The sequence below is a fragment of the Salvelinus sp. IW2-2015 genome, linkage group LG30 (genome assembly GCF_002910315.2).
Source record: "Salvelinus sp. IW2-2015 linkage group LG30, ASM291031v2, whole genome shotgun sequence".
Lineage (NCBI taxonomy): Eukaryota > Metazoa > Chordata > Actinopteri > Salmoniformes > Salmonidae > Salvelinus > Salvelinus sp. IW2-2015.
The window spans coordinates 21,371,290-21,388,906 of record NC_036869.1 but is presented as its reverse complement, the minus strand read 5'-3'; the positions used below and the strand labels follow the sequence as shown (position 1 = coordinate 21,388,906).

At 44.7% G+C, this 17,617-nt stretch overlaps 1 protein-coding gene across 2 annotated transcripts; it reads right to left on the bottom strand.

Annotated features, from left to right (window-relative positions):
- Positions 1-3,555: 3,555 nt before the first annotated feature.
- On the bottom strand, positions 3,556-17,356 carry LOC111955343 (PR domain zinc finger protein 1). Of its 2 annotated transcripts, XM_023975555.2 has the most exons (7): positions 17,196-17,356; positions 16,204-16,510; positions 11,451-11,570; positions 9,160-9,403; positions 6,420-7,294; positions 6,187-6,315; positions 3,556-5,575 (listed from the first exon to the last, which is right to left on the bottom strand). In XM_023975555.2, the coding sequence occupies exons 2-7, from the start codon at positions 16,369-16,371 to the stop codon at positions 5,003-5,005; spliced, it is 2,109 nt and encodes a 702-aa protein (XP_023831323.1). In that variant the 5' UTR covers positions 16,372-16,510; positions 17,196-17,356; the 3' UTR covers positions 3,556-5,002. The 2 variants fall into 2 exon arrangements, with proteins under 2 accessions (XP_023831323.1, XP_023831324.1); XM_023975556.2 differs by lacking the exons at positions 11,451-11,570; positions 16,204-16,510; positions 17,196-17,356 and adding an exon at positions 9,633-9,726 and having other exon boundaries at positions 3,558-5,575.
- Between the last annotated feature and the right edge of the window lie 261 nt (positions 17,357-17,617).

The window sequence follows — 17,617 nt, the reverse complement described above, 5'->3', positions numbered from 1 at the left end:
ACCGTCACACGCACGCACGCACGCACACACACTTCCAAAGAACTTCTGAGGAAAGTGGAGGACCAGTTGTGTTTTCACTTTCACAGTTCCATGCAAATAGGCACAAAGAGTTCTGAGTGATGGGTTTTATGGTGTGTGAAGCACTGGTGTGCAATGCACTGTCTGTGATGACTTCTTCAAGCTTGTGACTCTACAAACTTATTGGATGCATTTGCAGTTCAGTTTGGTTGTTTCCGATTATTTTGTGCCCAATAAATATCAGCACTCCTACTAAAGTTTTCATTTTAAATATTGGGGGGGAAATGTATTACTTGTTAAACTAAATCTCTTTCTCTGAGCAATTGTATTAGTGTAAGATAGATTAATTTCCAAATGTTTTGCTCAGTATTTTAATTACTTATTTGATACAGTCATTATTGCTCGTCTTTATCAAGGGTGTCAAGTGTGTTAATCTGGTTTAATGACCTGTTAAATGCCCCTCCAATACAGTCACCACAAAGACACCCATCAATCAAAAGTAATGATGTAAGAAAACACCTGTTGCATGTTCACCGTCCATGGCATGTCAGAGTAAATGTTTGGTTTTGCAAGACTGGCTATGAATATTTTGTGAAATCTAACTCAGACTGACAGGTTTCTGATGAACCATGGCCACTTCGCCTTACATCTAATAGTCTTGGGCAATTCCATGCCAGCATGGCTCAAAAATATTTTGTGTGTCTAAGATTGTTCTGGCAATTCTCACATAGAAACCTCATTGGTAGAAAGCATGTTTGATATGCTTTTTACTTTTGTAACATAAACCATTTTTATGAAAATGATGATGAAAGTGGCCATTCTAGGCCCTTTTTAAACCGAAACATGCCCCCGTAAGACCCAGTGATCCGTGAACCGTACATGATACAGACGACACCTTGCCCACTGGGCACAGATGCCAGTTCAACGTCTAGTTTTGATTTACATTTGGTTGAGTTGTCAACTAACGTGAATTCAACTAAGATGTTTTCCTTGTCATTGGATTTAAGTTAAACTTTTTTACATTTTTTATTAAAAGGAGACTGGTGCCACTTTAATGTGTTCAATGAAGAAGGTCCGGATGGCATTTGTAACGATCTTCTTCATCTGAGGAACAGGAAATATCGGACCAAAACACAGCGTTGTAAGTGTGCATGTTAATTTATTAACTGAACACGAAAATACAAAATAACAAAGTGAATGAAAGAAACGAAAATCGAAACAGTCCTGAAAGGTGTGACAACACAAAACAACTACCCACAAACCATAGGTGGGAAAAGGCTACCTAAGTATAGTTCTCAATCAGAGACAACGATAGATTGATTGGGAWCCATACCAGGCCAAACACATAGAAACAGAAAACATAGAACAAAAACATAGAATGCCCACCCCAACTCACGCCCTGACCAAACCAAAATAGAGACATAAAAAAGGAACTAAGGTCAGGGCGTGACAGCATTCCATTAAATTGTGATTTTGTGGTCCCACCCCTTCCCAGCTACAGACCGGAACAAGGGTAGGTTTAGAAGAAATTCAAGAGTAAACAGGAAGTTGGCCCTCATAACTTCCCCCTCTCCACAATAACTGCTCCATCCCTTTCTTCACCAGGATGTGTTTTTATCAGCTAGTGAGCTAATTTGTTACTGGTAWTCTGAAAACAGACTGACCGACTGGTTTACTTGATGACTGCTGAACAGGCAGGCTAAAAATAAGAAACAGAAGTTTATGCATTGCTGAACAATGTGGAAAAGCCTTTGTGCAAAGAATTTCAAGAAGTTATCAAAGAACTCTAATGTAGTGAAAAACTTAAAAAGCCTTTATTCTCTACGGCTTATACTGGCAAGAATATACATTTACTGACTAATTCTGAAGCTTACTGACTGGCTAAATGGTCATATATTGTATGTAACTGGCTAGTTAACAGGCATGCTAACTGACTTACCGTCTAGCTAACATCATCTCTGCTCGACAACGTGACAAACCTATGGCTCTTAATCCGGTTCGAGGTGTTTTTGTTCTGGTCAGAGGTGTGCAGTGGGGTTCTCCCTTGATGAGCGCAGACTCTGAAAGCAAAGATCACGAGAGGAAACACAAACACTCTGGAGAGAGAGAGAGAGAGAGAGAGAGAGAGAGAGAGATCACTCATGTAAACACCCTGAAAGGAGAGGAGAGACCACCTGAGAAAGAATGGGAGTAGTGGCCCAGCTTACTGTAACTATGCTGTTGACTGAAAGTGTGGTTTAATGTCAGGAGGTTCATCATCACATTGTGTTTCACCTTCATCAGGTGTGCCAGTACTCAGTCAGTCCTCAACAGATGGAGCCAATTCCTGTAAATCGATATCATTTCTAAGAATGTATTTGTGGAGAACAGCAGCGTGGTCTTTTACCAGCATTTCAAACTACGTTCTGGTATAATGTAATTATAGAAATCATATTGAATTCAATTAATCAAATCAAACCACATTTTATTTGTCACATGCTTGTAGACCTTACAGTGAAATGCTTACTTTACAAGCCTTTAACCAACAATGCAGTTTTAAGAAAAATACCCCCAAAAATAGTTTTCCATAAAAGTAACAAATAATTAAAGAGCAGCAGTAAAATAACAATAGCGAGGCTATATACAGGGGGTACCGGCACAGAGTCAATGTGCGGGGCACCGGTTAGTCGAGGTAATTGAGGTAATATGTACATGTAGGTAGAGTTATTAAAGTGACTATGCATAGATAATAACAGAGAGTAGCAGCAGCGTAAAAGAGGGGGGGATGCAAATAGTCTGTTTCGCCATTTGATTAGATGTTCAGGATTCTTATGGCTTGGGGTAGAAGCTGTTTAGAAGCCTCTTGGACCTAGACTTGGCGCTCTGGTACCGCTTGCCGTGCAGTAGTAGAGAGAACAGTCTATGACTAGGGTTGCTGGAGTCTTTTTAGGGCTTTCCTCTGACACCGCCTGGTATAGAGGTCCTGGATGGCAGGAAGCTTGGCCCCAGTGATGTACTGGGCCGTACGCACTACCCTCTATAGTGCCTTGCAGTCGGAGGTCAAGCAGTTGCCATACCAGGCAGCGATGCAACCCGTCAGGATGCTCTTGATGGTGCAGCTGTAGAACCTTTTGAGGATCTGAGGACCCATGCCAAATGTTCGTTTTTTTAGTTTTTTTCGTGCCCTCTTCACGACTATCTTGATTACATACTATATGCGTATGCTGAAAGGTGGTAACAATAGTTTCACAGATTTTCAAGAGAGCTGAATATCCACAACRGTGACATTTTCTCAGAAGACATAATCCGTATTCAATGTTATTAGCACAATCATTCAATCATTATTAGCACATTAGGTATAGTCTGATGGTAAGTGATGCTGATTCTAGTGAACATCATTGCATACTCTCAGTTCCTCTATTTTCTAAGAAAGTGAACTCAAGAGTTTTGAGTGGGCCGCCGTATGGGACTTTCTAGAGTTTGGTTATGAGTAAGAGAGGGCGAGAGTATGTGGGGGATTTGTGAGGGGGTGTCTGTGTGTGCGTTCATGTGAATGTGCAAATACAAGCATGTTGGATGTTTGAAACGAGAAAAATAGAAAACTCAAAAGACATCACATTTTGAAAAACAACATGTTTAATGTGCTACATTTATTACAAAAGTATCATCAAAATAATCTCTGACATAAAGTATCCACATATCATAACCTTGGTCCAAAAATAAACTACATAGACAAAACTACAAACGTGTATACAAAAACAATTATAATTCACACGGTATTAATGTTAGAACAGTTCCACCATTTTGGTTTTAGGTAACAGAAACCTTGGTGAGCATGGATCTATTTCTGGCTTTTTCCAGTGAGAGCGAAAACGTACAGCTCTCGTATGAGGTACTATTGTCAATAGTTTTGGTAAAATAACAAGAGTCGAGAGCCATTCACCTGAGTGTATATATACAGTGGTTCTAGGAGCAGACTGAGTAAAGGGGCAAGTGCAGTACAGACTACATTGGGTTCATTCTCACATACTGTATGGTTCAAGCTCTGATTCAGATGACACTCGCATCTACAGTACCACCAGTRTAGAGGACGAATGAAATAAAACTTTAGCGACAGTGGGTAGATAACAAACTAAATCAAAGAGAAAGAGCTAGAAACACAAACAAATTCAAATAAAAATACACGGTCTTAATGTTTTAACACAAAAAGACACAAAAAAAATTGAGAAACAAACGTTTTTCTTTTTATTGCTAGTTTCTGTGCAGAAGTATGTATCTCCAATACATCACTAAATGACTCACAGGAAGTGCTGAGAAGCTATTTGCATTGAACCGGAACATTATAACATTTGGACTACTTTTAGTTTGCTTTCCTCTCTTGTTACATTACATTAGAATACACTATTTAAGTTATTTTTTAAAAGTTATGCTACATAAGTTAGACCCGTTTATCCTCATATTTTATTTGATTCTTGTTGTTTTTTGGCAAACGCAAACACATACACATAGTTTCAAGATCCCTGATCTACCCTTTTTTAGCAAAAAATAAATAAACACACACAAAGATTGTCCGGTAATAAAACATTAGATATCGCAGTAATAGTTTGTGGCATTGGTCCAACGGTTTTCCCAGGAGTAAGCCTCCTTGGAAGTGTCAAGACGTAACATTACGTTAACAGGAAAAATAACCACTCAACTGAACAAATATAGCTGACAAACTCTCTCACACATTCCATGTAAATTACACCTGTGAACCGGAGTGAAACTTCACAGCGAATAAGAAAACACCCTTAGTTAGGGTGGAAGTGCAATCACTGAACACACTGGCCATGTCTTTGTTTTGCTGCTCCCTTATTGGCTGTCCATAGTCTCTCTTCCCCTCGAGGAAATACTTATTTGTACTCAAGGATTTTTTTTCCCAGATTGTGCTCTGGCTTTTCAGGAGGTAGACCCTTAAAATGTTTCTTGTTCCTTACCCCTCCCCACAAGGGTCCTTCTACTTCGCCTACTGCCCTTGCGTCTTCACCATTGGCCGGTTGTAGAGGCGTACCACACTAGCCCTCTCCTGATAGGCTGAAGTAGAAGTGTGCGATGAYGTGGTGGGAGGAGCTGGGGCGTTAATGGCCGCCGTGAGGGCCTTGAGCAGCAGGGTGGCTTCACTCTGGTCCTCCTTGCCCTCTCGCCCTTCCAAGCTCCGGGCTACCCAGCGCTCCACTGCAGCTTCCAAATGGGCTGGTCCTGCCCCTTCAGGCAGAGTGTCCGCCTCGGGGCTGGTGTCGAAGCGCTCGACCAGCTCGCGGATGTGGGTGTGGGCATGTGAGTTGGCGTGGACCTGGGCAGAGGCGGGGCAGCAGCTGCGCTGGTGGATGCGCAGCGAGAAGCGATGGAGGAAGGCGCGGGCGCAGAGCGGGCAGCAGTGGGGGCGGTCGCGGGCGATGTGCAGGCGTCGGTGCAACTTGAGGTGGATGTACTGGGTGAACTTGGTGCTGCACAGCTTGCACTGGTAGGGCTTCTCACCCGAGTGGAGCCGCAGGTGGGTCCTGAGGTTGCTGGTGCTGCTGAAGCGCTTGTGACACACCTATATGAATAGGARCAGATAGATRGGAGAGTTCAGGTTAGGATGATGTTGTGATAGTGATATCATGAGAACAACTGGGTGAAACCAGGCTCCTGGGTTTCTGTTGTTCGCCCGCCAGCCAGACAGGGCCTTCCCTGGTTGCGTGCTAGCAGGGTATGACCCTAAAAAGGTGCTAGAGACCCATAGGAGAACCATTTGAACAACCCTTTTTGGTTCCAGGTAGAACCCTTTTGGATCCAGGTAGAACCCTATTGGGTTCCATGTAGAACCCTTTCCCCAGAGAGTTCTACATGGAACCCAAAAGAGTTCAGCCTGGAACCAAAAARGGTTGTTCAAAGAGTTCTCCTATGGGGACAGCCGAAGAACCCTTTTTTCTATAAGTGTAGACTGCTTCTTTTGAGTGGGAGATCACTGAACCCTACCAGGAAAATCAACACAGGACTGAGGTCATGATCACACCCACATAGTTATAAAATAGTGTTCAACAAAAGCCCAGGGATTCCTTACATCACAGGGGCAGGGCAGGGTGAAAGTCATAYTGGCACGCAGGGGTGTGTGTGTGTTTTAGAGCTGAAGTAGACTGGAAAAAGCAGRTCAAAACACAARCATACCGTGCACTCATGTGGTTTCTCTCCCGTGTGGACCAGGTGGTGCTTCTGCAGGTGGGCTAGCTGGGTGAAGCTCTTCTGACAGAGGTGACACTGGAAGGGCTTCTCTCCACTGTGAACTCTCAGATGCACCTAAAAGAAAAATGCCTCGGTTAGATAGGAACCCACAATAAGACAGGAATAGATTGGGCCACCAAAGAAACCAAAAGTACCACCTAYGTCTATAAGATCCTCACCTTGAGGTTGGACAGCTGTCCGAAAGTCTTGATGCAGACGTTGCATTCGTACTTGATCTTGCCGTTCTGTTTCTTCAGGGGGTAGGGGAGGGATTTGTAGCCAGGGGCAGCAGGTGGCGAGGGGCTGCTCTTTGGCACGGCCAGGCTGAGGTTCATGGCCTCCTCACAGCCACAGGGTGACGGCCGGGGTGTCTGGTTCTCCTGCTTGGGAAGGGGAGAGAGCTCTGGGGTGGCTGGGGCTCCACAAGGAGGTGACATATTTAGGGTCCTCTCCTTCAGCTCTCCCTGAGTAGTTCCGGGGTAGGGCAGAGGCACTGGGAGCAGACCAGGCTGGTAGGTCATGGAGGGGTATGGAAGTCCATTGCTACCCAGGTAGCTACTGTGCTGCAGGGGGCCTCTGGAGGGGAGCATCCCAGGGAATGGTGGGGAGTACTGGGGGAGGAGGTGGGGGTAGTGGGGCCTGCTGTATGTGGGGAGAAGCTGATGGGTGGATTGAAGGGGTCTGGAGGGGTAGTAGAGGGGGTAGGAGGACACTAGGCCCTTTCTGTGGCCGTAGAGCCCTTGGAGGTGGAGGTCGCGGGTCGGGGAGGGGGCGGTAGGGTGGCACTCTGGGAAGCCGTAGACGTGAGATCCCAGGTTGGGCTCTCGCTGGTCGGGTTGAGGAGAGGGGATGGGTCCCTGGTGGTCCCGGTGGTCCTGGGTCACCTTCTCATTCTCTATCTTCTGGCTGAAGTCCATGATTTGGTTGTCTGGCGTGTCGGGCGGAGTGTCTCTTTCCAGCACCTCCACGTCAATTCTCTCCTCCCCCTCATCCTCTCTCTGGTCTGTCATCTCCTCCTTCTCTTCGGATTCTCTGACATCTCCGATAATGTGTTCTATAGAAGAAGACAAAACACAAGGTTCGGACATAGTGGTTGGGTTTGAGTGTGTATGAAATACACTGCAAAAACAATTGTCAACCTTGCCAATCCACACAATAATACAACTTCCATCCGTCCTTTGTGTAGACCTGATGAGCCATTATTCACTTATCACTCTGTAATAGGACAGTATTGATGGGCAAGTGACAAAGTTCACAGTCTTAACGGAGCGAGAAGTGACTGTAATGACGCACCACACTCACACTCGATCTCTCACATCCTCCCTAGCACTCCCTCTTATGGTAAATGATGATGATGGTTTCAGTTTTTAGATGAAACTTCAAAGAGTTCACGGTTTCTGTCTGGCACTATGATAGCAATGTTTTCATTTTGATGTGTGGGTGTATGTGGGTATGTGACATGTAGGATTTGTAGTAAGACAAAGAGCTTTCATTTTTTGGGACGTTTCTGTCGCAAGGTTTCAGTTACCGCACAAGCGTGTTTCTCGGGACCGCAGGAAGAAATACATTTGCCATTTAGTTAGCTTGTTTTAAGTCCTACTTCTGTTTTATGTGAATAGCTGTGTAGCTTAGCTAACGCATTACTCGCTGTTTAACAGAAATTGCCTTACAACCAGGATTAAAGGGAAAGTCAAACCACTGCAGGCTAAAATAGTGCATTAAACCGTGCACTAGTGATACTACAAAGCTTAGGCGTGAACTTTCAACTGTCACCTGTTCAGTGCCAACCTGTTCATTGAAAAAAATGTTAAGCCATTTAATTAGGCCTATAAATTGGTCAATTTAAACCAAATGTGTTTGGATAAACTATTTAAGCTACTTTTATCGTTTATTGTTTTGTTGAAATTTTAGAGGCCTAGTCTATTTACGACAGTCTTTATCAGGGGTGTCCCCAAGTGTGTGTAGTACACAGTAAAAAGGACTGTGTCAATGCAGTTGCCATTGTAGCCTAGTCAACATTAGTCAACAGGTTGAATGACTGTGTAATGTAATTATAGTTTAAGAGGGCATGTCTCCTTACAGAGTTTCTGGCAACAAAACTAGTTGTCATATAATGAGTGGACAACTTGCCATACCTGAATTTACAGCTGACTATGACTCATGGACTTTACTTGACCAGGCATTGTTGAGATGACTTTCTACTCCTTTTGAGATTTGTGTAAGGAAGAGTGAGTGTGTTTGTGTGTGTGTGTGGGTGAGCTGTCTTCTACATTAAGGCAGGTGTAGCCGTGTATTGTGTTTTGTCAGTAAGTCTCTCACCCAACCATGACTCAGGATGTATTCCATAACAATGCCACCCACTCCAAAAAGGGGATAAGACAGGAAACGGTTTCCATCACACTCAGTCTCATTGTTTACCATGTAATAAACTCAGTTCTTATCAATATGAGACCAAAATACTACGTTGAAGACAATAATCATGAAAGTCGGTGTTCGGACAAAAATGTCTCACCTTTGTGTCATCTTATCGAGCAGACACACACACACACAGATTTAAATCCCCTTTTTATCTGATATAGGTATGAAAAGGAAACTGTCTCACTGTTCACCATCGTTTCCACCTAGAGACTAACATACACACCTGGCTGTCTTTTACTACATTGCCCACTCACTCACTAATAGTTTTTCATTGAGTGTCATAACATAGAATAGTGCTTTATTGTAGAGCCACAGAAAAGAGAGAGGTAGATGGAAAAGCAAATCAAGGAGAGAGAAAGATGAGTGCAGAGGAGAGAAGAGTAGAGGATGGGAAAGACGAGTGGAGAGGGTAGAAGAGAAAGAAACAAGGAGAGGAGTTGAGGAGAGTGAACAGATGAGAGCAGGGCAAATAAAAAATAAAAAATCAAAGATGGTACTCACTTTGTTTGAGCTCGTCACCCGGTTGGCTGCACAGTCTCTGGGCGAAATCTTGGCTGTACCACACCAGCAGCTCCTGCTTGGGCTCCACGGGCCGGCTGGTGTAGAAGTAGACGTCGCGGCCATTCTGGCACGCCACCAGGTTCTGTTCGGACAGCGAGCGCGCCGGGTTGACGTAGCGCATCCAGTTGCTGCTCCGCACGTCATAGCCGTCGATGAAGTGGTATAGCTGCCTGCCGTTATAGATCTGAGAGGGAAAAGATGGGAGAGTGAAATAAGAATACAATGCAATAATAGAACACACACACACACACTTGTATTTAAACGTAGTGTAACATCAGTTAGTACACAACTTTGTAACCGACTGATCTCTACTGTGTTGTTACATTCACTCATGACTGAAATGTTCACTGTGGCAGTCGAACTGCTGAGCTGACAAACATTGTCACAGTATACAGATAGAAAGCGTAGTTCACCTCTGCCATGTACAGAATAGTCTCCTATATCCTCTTCGAATGATCTGGTTCTCGTTCCACCTGGGTTGTTTCTTGAGTGTGTGTCCCTGAACTACTGTCACTGTCTGGTGTGAAATCAACGCTGTCACTGCTTTTATCAGCTGCTAGTTAGACTGACGGAGAGGGGGCAGGGCAAAGAGTTTGAACGCACGCCCAGACAGACAGACAGACATTTTTTTCTCTCTTTCTCTTTCTGTCTCTCACAATCTGGTTGGGGGGTTTCTCTCAACATGCCCAGACTTGAATGGCTGCTTCCCACCAGGAGATGCAGCATATCGCAATATTGTCAACCGTAGGCATTTCCATTACATTTCCTCACTTGTCAAGTTGTCAATCACTTATTAAATATAGGGTGCACTGTAATTGTTTTTACTGGCATCCCTTAAGGAAGTGTAAGAGGGGTTGTGTTGGCAGACACAAACACACACAAATAGATGGCGGCACGTGCTCACAGGCACACACACGTCACACACGTCCACACCTGTCCCGTGAGAGAGTGTTGACATACTCTCGAGGCGAGTCAGACTTTCACCAATTTGCAGTAGTAGGACAGGATGGATCTGGTTAACAGGAAATGYCAGAAGGAAGGTGAAAACGTAGGACAGAAAGCCCTAACAGGGAAACGACTCAGAGAAAACTCCTGAATTAGGCAAGTCACCGCCGGGAGACAGAGAGAGGACGAGGGTGTGTGGGAATGAGAAGGAAGTGTGTATGAGAGAGAGAGAGGGGAACACTATCAATCACTTCCTATATGTCATACTTGTTGAATGGGTTGAATGGTACTTGAGCACTGGGAAGGATGTAATTGTTGCGTGCGTGTAAAGATCCACAACTTCCCCAAAAATCTGTCCAAAACCCCTGAATACATATGTGGCTTCTGAGCAATGCATTTTTGTTTCCTTTTAGATGGGAAGTGACTGACTTGGTGTGAAACTGTTCGACCACTTTTGCTTCTTTTTCCAAGAATAATTGGAGAAGAAAACTAGGACGAACTTTTTCCCGTCTCTTTCGAGAAGCAGTTCCCATATCTGCTTGTTAGGTAAGGTATTGAGATTTCTCCCCTAGAACCCACAGTATAATTTCATTCACCTGCTTTCATGGCTGTAGCAGCTCTCTCAGCTCTCAACCAGCTCTCACATTCTCGCGTCAGAATTAGACGTTCAAACGTCAAATTTCAAAGTTGCTCCAAAGTCAAATTTGTGTTTAAGGCATTAAGTTTAGGCATTAACTCAGCATTTTTAAGTTAAGGGTTACGTTCAGGAATTGACTACAAATTGTGAAGGTATTAACTCAGAATGGTTAAGGTAAGGGTTAGGGGCTGGGATAGGCTTAAAACAAAAATATCACTGGATAAGCACGTGCAACCTTTGGAATCAGAGGCAGATGCTTACGCCCATCCACCACCCCTGTCCACAATGCCCTAGCAAAACCCAAACCTACTTGAAGGTAACAGCGCTCACTGTTGCCCCTAGTGGCTGGTTTCCACATCATCTCCCGACATCTTGACGTCTTCAGACATGGATGGAAGTTGAATACTAACTTGTATCACGGGTGACCTGGCTGGTATTTACAGTATGTCTTCATATACAACTCCAGCTGACTGAGAGCAAGTTATAACTATTTTTGGTTATCCTGTTTCCTTTAAGTATGCCAAATCTAATTTGTTGCTGCCAAAATCATGTTAGGACAAGATGGGAAGAACTTTAATGAAAAGGACAATTGGACCAAGGCCAAACAAACCGTGTGTTGTGTGTGTGAAGGGTTATTCCGCCAACTTACCCTCCAGAAGTATTTCCTGTTGGCCTGTTTGGGGACGTTGTATTTGGTGTAGATGTCACCCTGCAGAGGTCCGAACCGAGTCCCCTGTGGAATGTACTCTTTGCTGAACACGCCTGTCACCTAAACACAAGACGATACATCATCAAACAGTTAGCCTTAGAACCAGATTTCAAGACAGCACAAACAGATCTGGAACCCATGCTATCAAACATTAGAGTCAGTCAAACAGTGCCAGTTCCTCAAGACAGCCTTGACCATAGAAATAGAGTTGTTAGAAGCATGAGGCTGCAGTCAATTTGCTGTGGCCTGAGGCCACAGCAAATTTTATTTCTATGGCCTAGACATGTTGACCCAGACAGGAGCTCTGGTCTTCTCTCCTGAGCTCCAAGGTGACTCGCTTTCTTCCTCTTGCCTAATGAGTTAAATGAATGAAGGGAATTGCACTTTCTCTGACCTGCTTCTCTGACCTGCTGACTGTCCTCATAAACACCATTGACTTAAAGCCAATTTATGCTTGACCCGACAATGTGGTTGGAGGCACCGAATGAATGGTGTGACGCAATTGCAATTGCAGAGGCCAAATTGAGCTCTGTACCGCATCGCAGTGCGCCGACCAAGGGATTTAACAATGCGGAGGGGCCCGTATAGCTCTGCATTGACAGTATAAACACGAACGCACTTCCATGACAACTTACTTCACAACAGCTCTGCTCTGCTCAGCAAAGCTCAAGAAGTATAAATGCCCTGACTTCTGCGGAGGCCGTATTGCAGTGAACGCTCTACGGCCGCCGCAGACGTTGGATTGACCATGCAGAGCCCTTTTACAGGGACAGAGACGGAACATAAATTACCTAACTCAGCTCACCGCTGCCCCCGCTGGTGAGAATGACCACCAGTCTCTGTAGTGCCTGGACTTTTTCTGGTACGTGTTCAATGTCTACACTCTGACTCGGAGTTTACCAGACTCAACTTACACACTTACATGAAGTAAAGTAAAAAAACGCATCCACAGTTAACTCGAGAGCTGGYGTAAGGAAACAGGGAAATAGCTACAGTAGGACTGACTCTCTCCCCTGAACCTTGACGGCCAGAAATAGCAACCTGACTCATACTTCAATAGGGATTCTTTAGAAAGTACTGGAAGTTTGAATAAGGCACAGGGGACACCCCCGCTTGCCAGGGAGCATCTGTGAGACGCACCCATAGCTTGGGGGGGGGGGTCTTAAGGGGCTTTGTCTTGAAGATCTGTTGAGTCCTGGCCAGGGGGTGACGGAGGGTGAGACGAGAGTGAGTGTGACAGGGACATTGTGTGGCCCCGTTTTAGCGTGACTAATGAATGAGCTGCGACGGGGCTGCTGATTAACGACCGCTCAGCCAGGTTTATAAGAAGACGAGGAAGGAGGGAGGGAGGGGGGAGGGGAGGAGTAGAGGACTCGCTTCTTGATTGAACCACGCCACCACTCTCCCTCCCACCTTCCCCCCTAACTGTCCCTGCTCGGGAATAGGTCCTCTCGCAGCCAGGAAATACGGCCTGTGACGATGCCTGCCCTGCGCCCCAAACGAAAGTTAATCGTTGGAGCTTAACCTACTTACCCACCTCCTCCCCCCCCCCCCCCCCCCCCCCCCCCTCTTGGCACACTTAGGTGTTACGAAGAGCGTTGGAAGGAGGAGTGAAGGGGGGAGTGACCCCTCTTCTATACTGACCAGCCAAATCCTTCCATTCATGATCTTACGTGTGGCCTCAGCTGTTTACTGGGAAGACTTTCCAATAGATGTTGGAACATTGCTGTGGGGACTTGCTTCCATTCAGCCACAAGAGAATTTGTGAGGTCAGGCACTGATGTTGGGCGATTAGGCCTGGCTCGCAGTCAGTGTTCCAATTCAGCCCAAAAGTGTTTGATGGGGTTGAGGTCAGGGCTCTGTGCAGGCCAGTCAAGTTCTTCCACACTGATCTTGACAAACTATTTCTGTATGGACCTCGCTTTGTGCACAGGGGCATTGTCATGCTGAAACAGGAAAAGGCCTTCCACAAACTGTTCCCACAAAGTTGAAAGCACAGAATTGTCTAGAATGTYATTGTATGCTGTTGCATAAAATATTTCCCTTCACTGGATCTAAGGGGCCTCACCTGAACCATGAAAACAGCCACAGACCATTATTCCTCCTTCACCAAAAATTATAGTTGGCACTATGCATTGGGGCAGGTAGCGTTCTCCTAGCATCCGTCAAACCCAGATTCTTCCGTCGGATGGTGAGGCGTGATTCATCACTCCAGAGAATGCGTTTCCGCTGCTCCAGGGTCTAATGGCGGTGAGCTTTACACCACTCCTGCCGACTCTTGGCATTGCGCATTGTGATCTTAGGCTTGTGTGCTGCTGCTCGACCATGGAAACCCATTTCATGAAGCTCCCAACAAACAGTTATTGTGCTGACGTTGCTTCCAGAGACAGTTTGGAACTCGGTAATGAGTGTTGCAACAGAGGACAGATGATTTTTATGCGCTACACACTTCAGCACTCGGCGGTCCCGTTCTGTGAGCTTTTGTGGCCTACCACTTCGTGGCTGAGCCGTTGTTGCTCTTAGAAGTTTCCACTTCACAATAACAGCACTAACAGTTGACCGGGGAATCTCTAGTAGGGAAGAAATTTGACGAACTGACTTGTTGGAAAGGTGGCATCCTATGACGGTGCCATGTTGAAAGTCACTGAGCTCTTCAGTAAGGCCATTCTACTGGCAATGTTTGTCTATGGAGATTGTATGGCTGTGTGCTTGATTTTTTATACCTGTCAGTAACGGGCATAGCTGAAATAGGCGAATCCACTAATCTGAAGTGTTGTCCACATACTTTTGTATATAAGTATTACATTAGAACTCAAAGAGGACCAAAAAAAGTCATGAAAATTAATTAGAATTTCTCTTTCTGTTAGTCAATAATAACTTGGTGAACAACTGAAAGAATCCCAGAATTGAAAAGTAGTACTTTTGCATAATCGGCAATCGCCATGACTAAACAATGACTGGTAACAAACAATGGTTGGCAAGGACTAATAAGTATGTTTGAAGTTCCCATAGGTAGTTCATCGGTTTTATTTTTGATTCAATTGGCATGTGTCTGTTTCCTGTCGATTCACACACCCTCTGGTACTGTGACCTTTACTGGGAAAAACACACACACACACATACATACATACATACATACATACATACATACATACATACATACATACATACATACTACATACATACATACATACATACATACATACATACATACATACATACATACATACATACATACATAAAGGTAAGATGCCAAGACATAAAAACGCCATAGGTTATATGGATTCCCCAAGCAAATGCCAACTACTCAGGGGAGAAATTGACATGATGCCATTATCAGAAAGGGAAACTTCTCTGAGGCTACAAAGCCAGCCTTACCAAAAGACTGTAACATGTTTGAAATGTTGTACTTTACACGTGTGTTTTAGTGAGACACTCATATAAAAAAGTTCTGCTTGCAAGTGCAAGTAATGTTGCTGTCTTGCATGCAAGTACAGTAGAGTTGAGGGTCACTTTGCCTCTGCTGAAACAGGAAAAGAGTTCTCACAAACCCTTGGTGTGAAAGTGAAGTCTTGCACTGTGTATTCAACTTGCTACATCTGGTTTGGCTGATGTTTGTGTTTGTGAGGGTGGAAGGAGACTAACAAAGTCATATAAAACCGTACCATGCGTTCATAACCACAGTTTTCACACCTCTCGCAGGCCTAGGCAGAAAAAGCAGCAGAGAGAGGAAGAGAAGAGACGCTCACAGCTAAAGCAGGGACATCTAAGCGTTGCTCGGATGAAAATACTGAGAGAAGGAGGAAGGAACCGTATGCTCACTTAACCACACGAAAAGTGAAGAAGATTGACCAAGTGAGAAGAATGCAAGAGAGAATTACAGCCTTTTTTTTTCCCAAAAAGAGAGAGACGACTTTTCTGCCACAATTTGAAGTTCACTTTTCACAAGAGCATGGTGTACATTTTAGGACACCCTCGGCCTAAAACCTCACACCTCAGATCCCTTCTCTAGTGAGTCATAATGCCATGCCAGTCAGCTGATTCACTGACACTCATAGCCTGGAGATATTGTGTAGAAGACTGATTCACCTAAATGGAGGGAAAGGAGGGATCGAGAGGGGAGGGGGAAGGAGGGCAAGACCGGGAACTGTTGATGTGATTTTACGGCTCAGGTTGGATCACCTGGATGCAGCAGACCTGGTCCCTTATGCCTGTTTGTGGTTGGAAGATCCTGGCAGTGAAGAAACTAAGGTGATTGTGATGCAATATGGAAAAGACACATAATGACAAGGTATTTGTTTCAGTATTGCAGCTACCTGTTCACGGAAATGTGTGTGTGTTGACCCCGAGACGTGATTGTAATACTGACCTAGAGACTTGGTAACGGTAAAGAGGCTGGGGGCACACGCAAGATGGCCATCGTGACACTGAACAAACCAGCAATGGAATGGAGAAGCTCTTGCTCGCACCTAACACGAGCCTTGACCACAACTTGTCATTGACCTCTGACTCTCCCAGATTCATTCAGACTTAATTAATAGAGTATGTAAGAAAGACATGGTGCATCACAGTAAATGTCAATACACAAGCATGCACTTGGCTGTGAACATGTACTGTATTCCCCTCCTGGTTCTAAATCTGGCGCCTTCACAGAAATGCTGATTTTAAATGTCATTTCTAATAAAGTTCCTACCTCATTCTCTGTGCTGTACTCAAAGGTGAGGTTGCGGGGTATGGACGTCATGGCTTTGGGCACACCGAAGCTGGGGTCCGACACCTGGTCAGGGACAATGTAGGTACAGTTGAGGGCAAAGTCGTCCTCTCGCCACTCACTCATATCTGGGTCTGTCTCCAGCTTCATCGTAACACTCTTTGTGTTGATTCTCTCTTCCCCACTGGACTTGGTTTGGGTTGGGGTGCTTCGGTACGGTGTCACTTTGCTGATACTTTGTTTTTCTTGGCGGCCCTCGTCTTTAAACGCGTTGGCTAAAGCTTGAGGTCTGGAAGAGAGAAAAGGGAGAGAAGGGGTCTCATGCTACTTTATCCTAGCATGAATAAAATGGTATGTTTGAATTCACTAGTGACAACTAGTGGAATTCCTTTGCCTTGCGTCTTGTTGTCACTTGTCATTGTCACTTGATAAGCAAAACCCTGTACTGTGAGAATTGATTGAAAGTGACTTAATCCCACTGCATGATAGGGTGTTGACAATGTTTGTCCTCATCAATATAATCCATGGAGCAGCAATATATTGCAAAAAGGCAACAGAACCACTGAATGACAAAATGATCAGCAATGTAATTCAGCCAAAACATCATCAAGCTAATAAGTTATTGCTCAATACCGAATCAAGTCAACATGCTTCATTTCACCAAAAATCCTTGCAGCTTTTCCATTCAACAATATTCCAAGCCCCAATATTAATCTGAATATCGCCAAGGTTGATCAAATCCAATCCAAATCCTAGTCCATCAAGTAAGTGTAAACAAGTCAACTCCATTTCTCAACCCCCGTTGTTGACCATGACCCAAGAGGTCAAGCCCATTCGGTGCTGTTCATTCACTCAACATTGACTCAAATACAAAAGTTCACAATTACTGTATTTGACATATTGCTTAAACACCTTCCTTCTAAAARAAAATGGATTGTCATACAGGCACAAAATAGGAAGCAGTTGACAATTACTTTTAGACAATCATTTTGCCGTGGGATCATCATCTCTTTGGTAAGGTCATCCCTCGCTTCCTCTCTTTGTCTTGTCTTCTACTATTTCCAGTGTCACTCTCACTTTGTTTTTCCAGGAATTCCTCCCTGTAAGATCCTTCGGGTATCCAGGCTGTGGCCACTTTGCCTCTGCCACCAAAACTCCCGAGCCACCGTTGGGCAATGCTTTTTTACCCCATCCTCTCGTCCAATGAGAAGCTGCCGTTGGCCATGTGACAGAGGATTAGTTGGACGTGCGCCAATTGACACACAACTGGTGGCTTTGGACAATTCCCTGAATGTACACTTGGCCGCAAGTGACCATGCACACACACGCGAACACACACACACAAAGGAACACCCCAGGGCCCACGTAAGGCATCCAAATGAATGAAAGAAAGAAT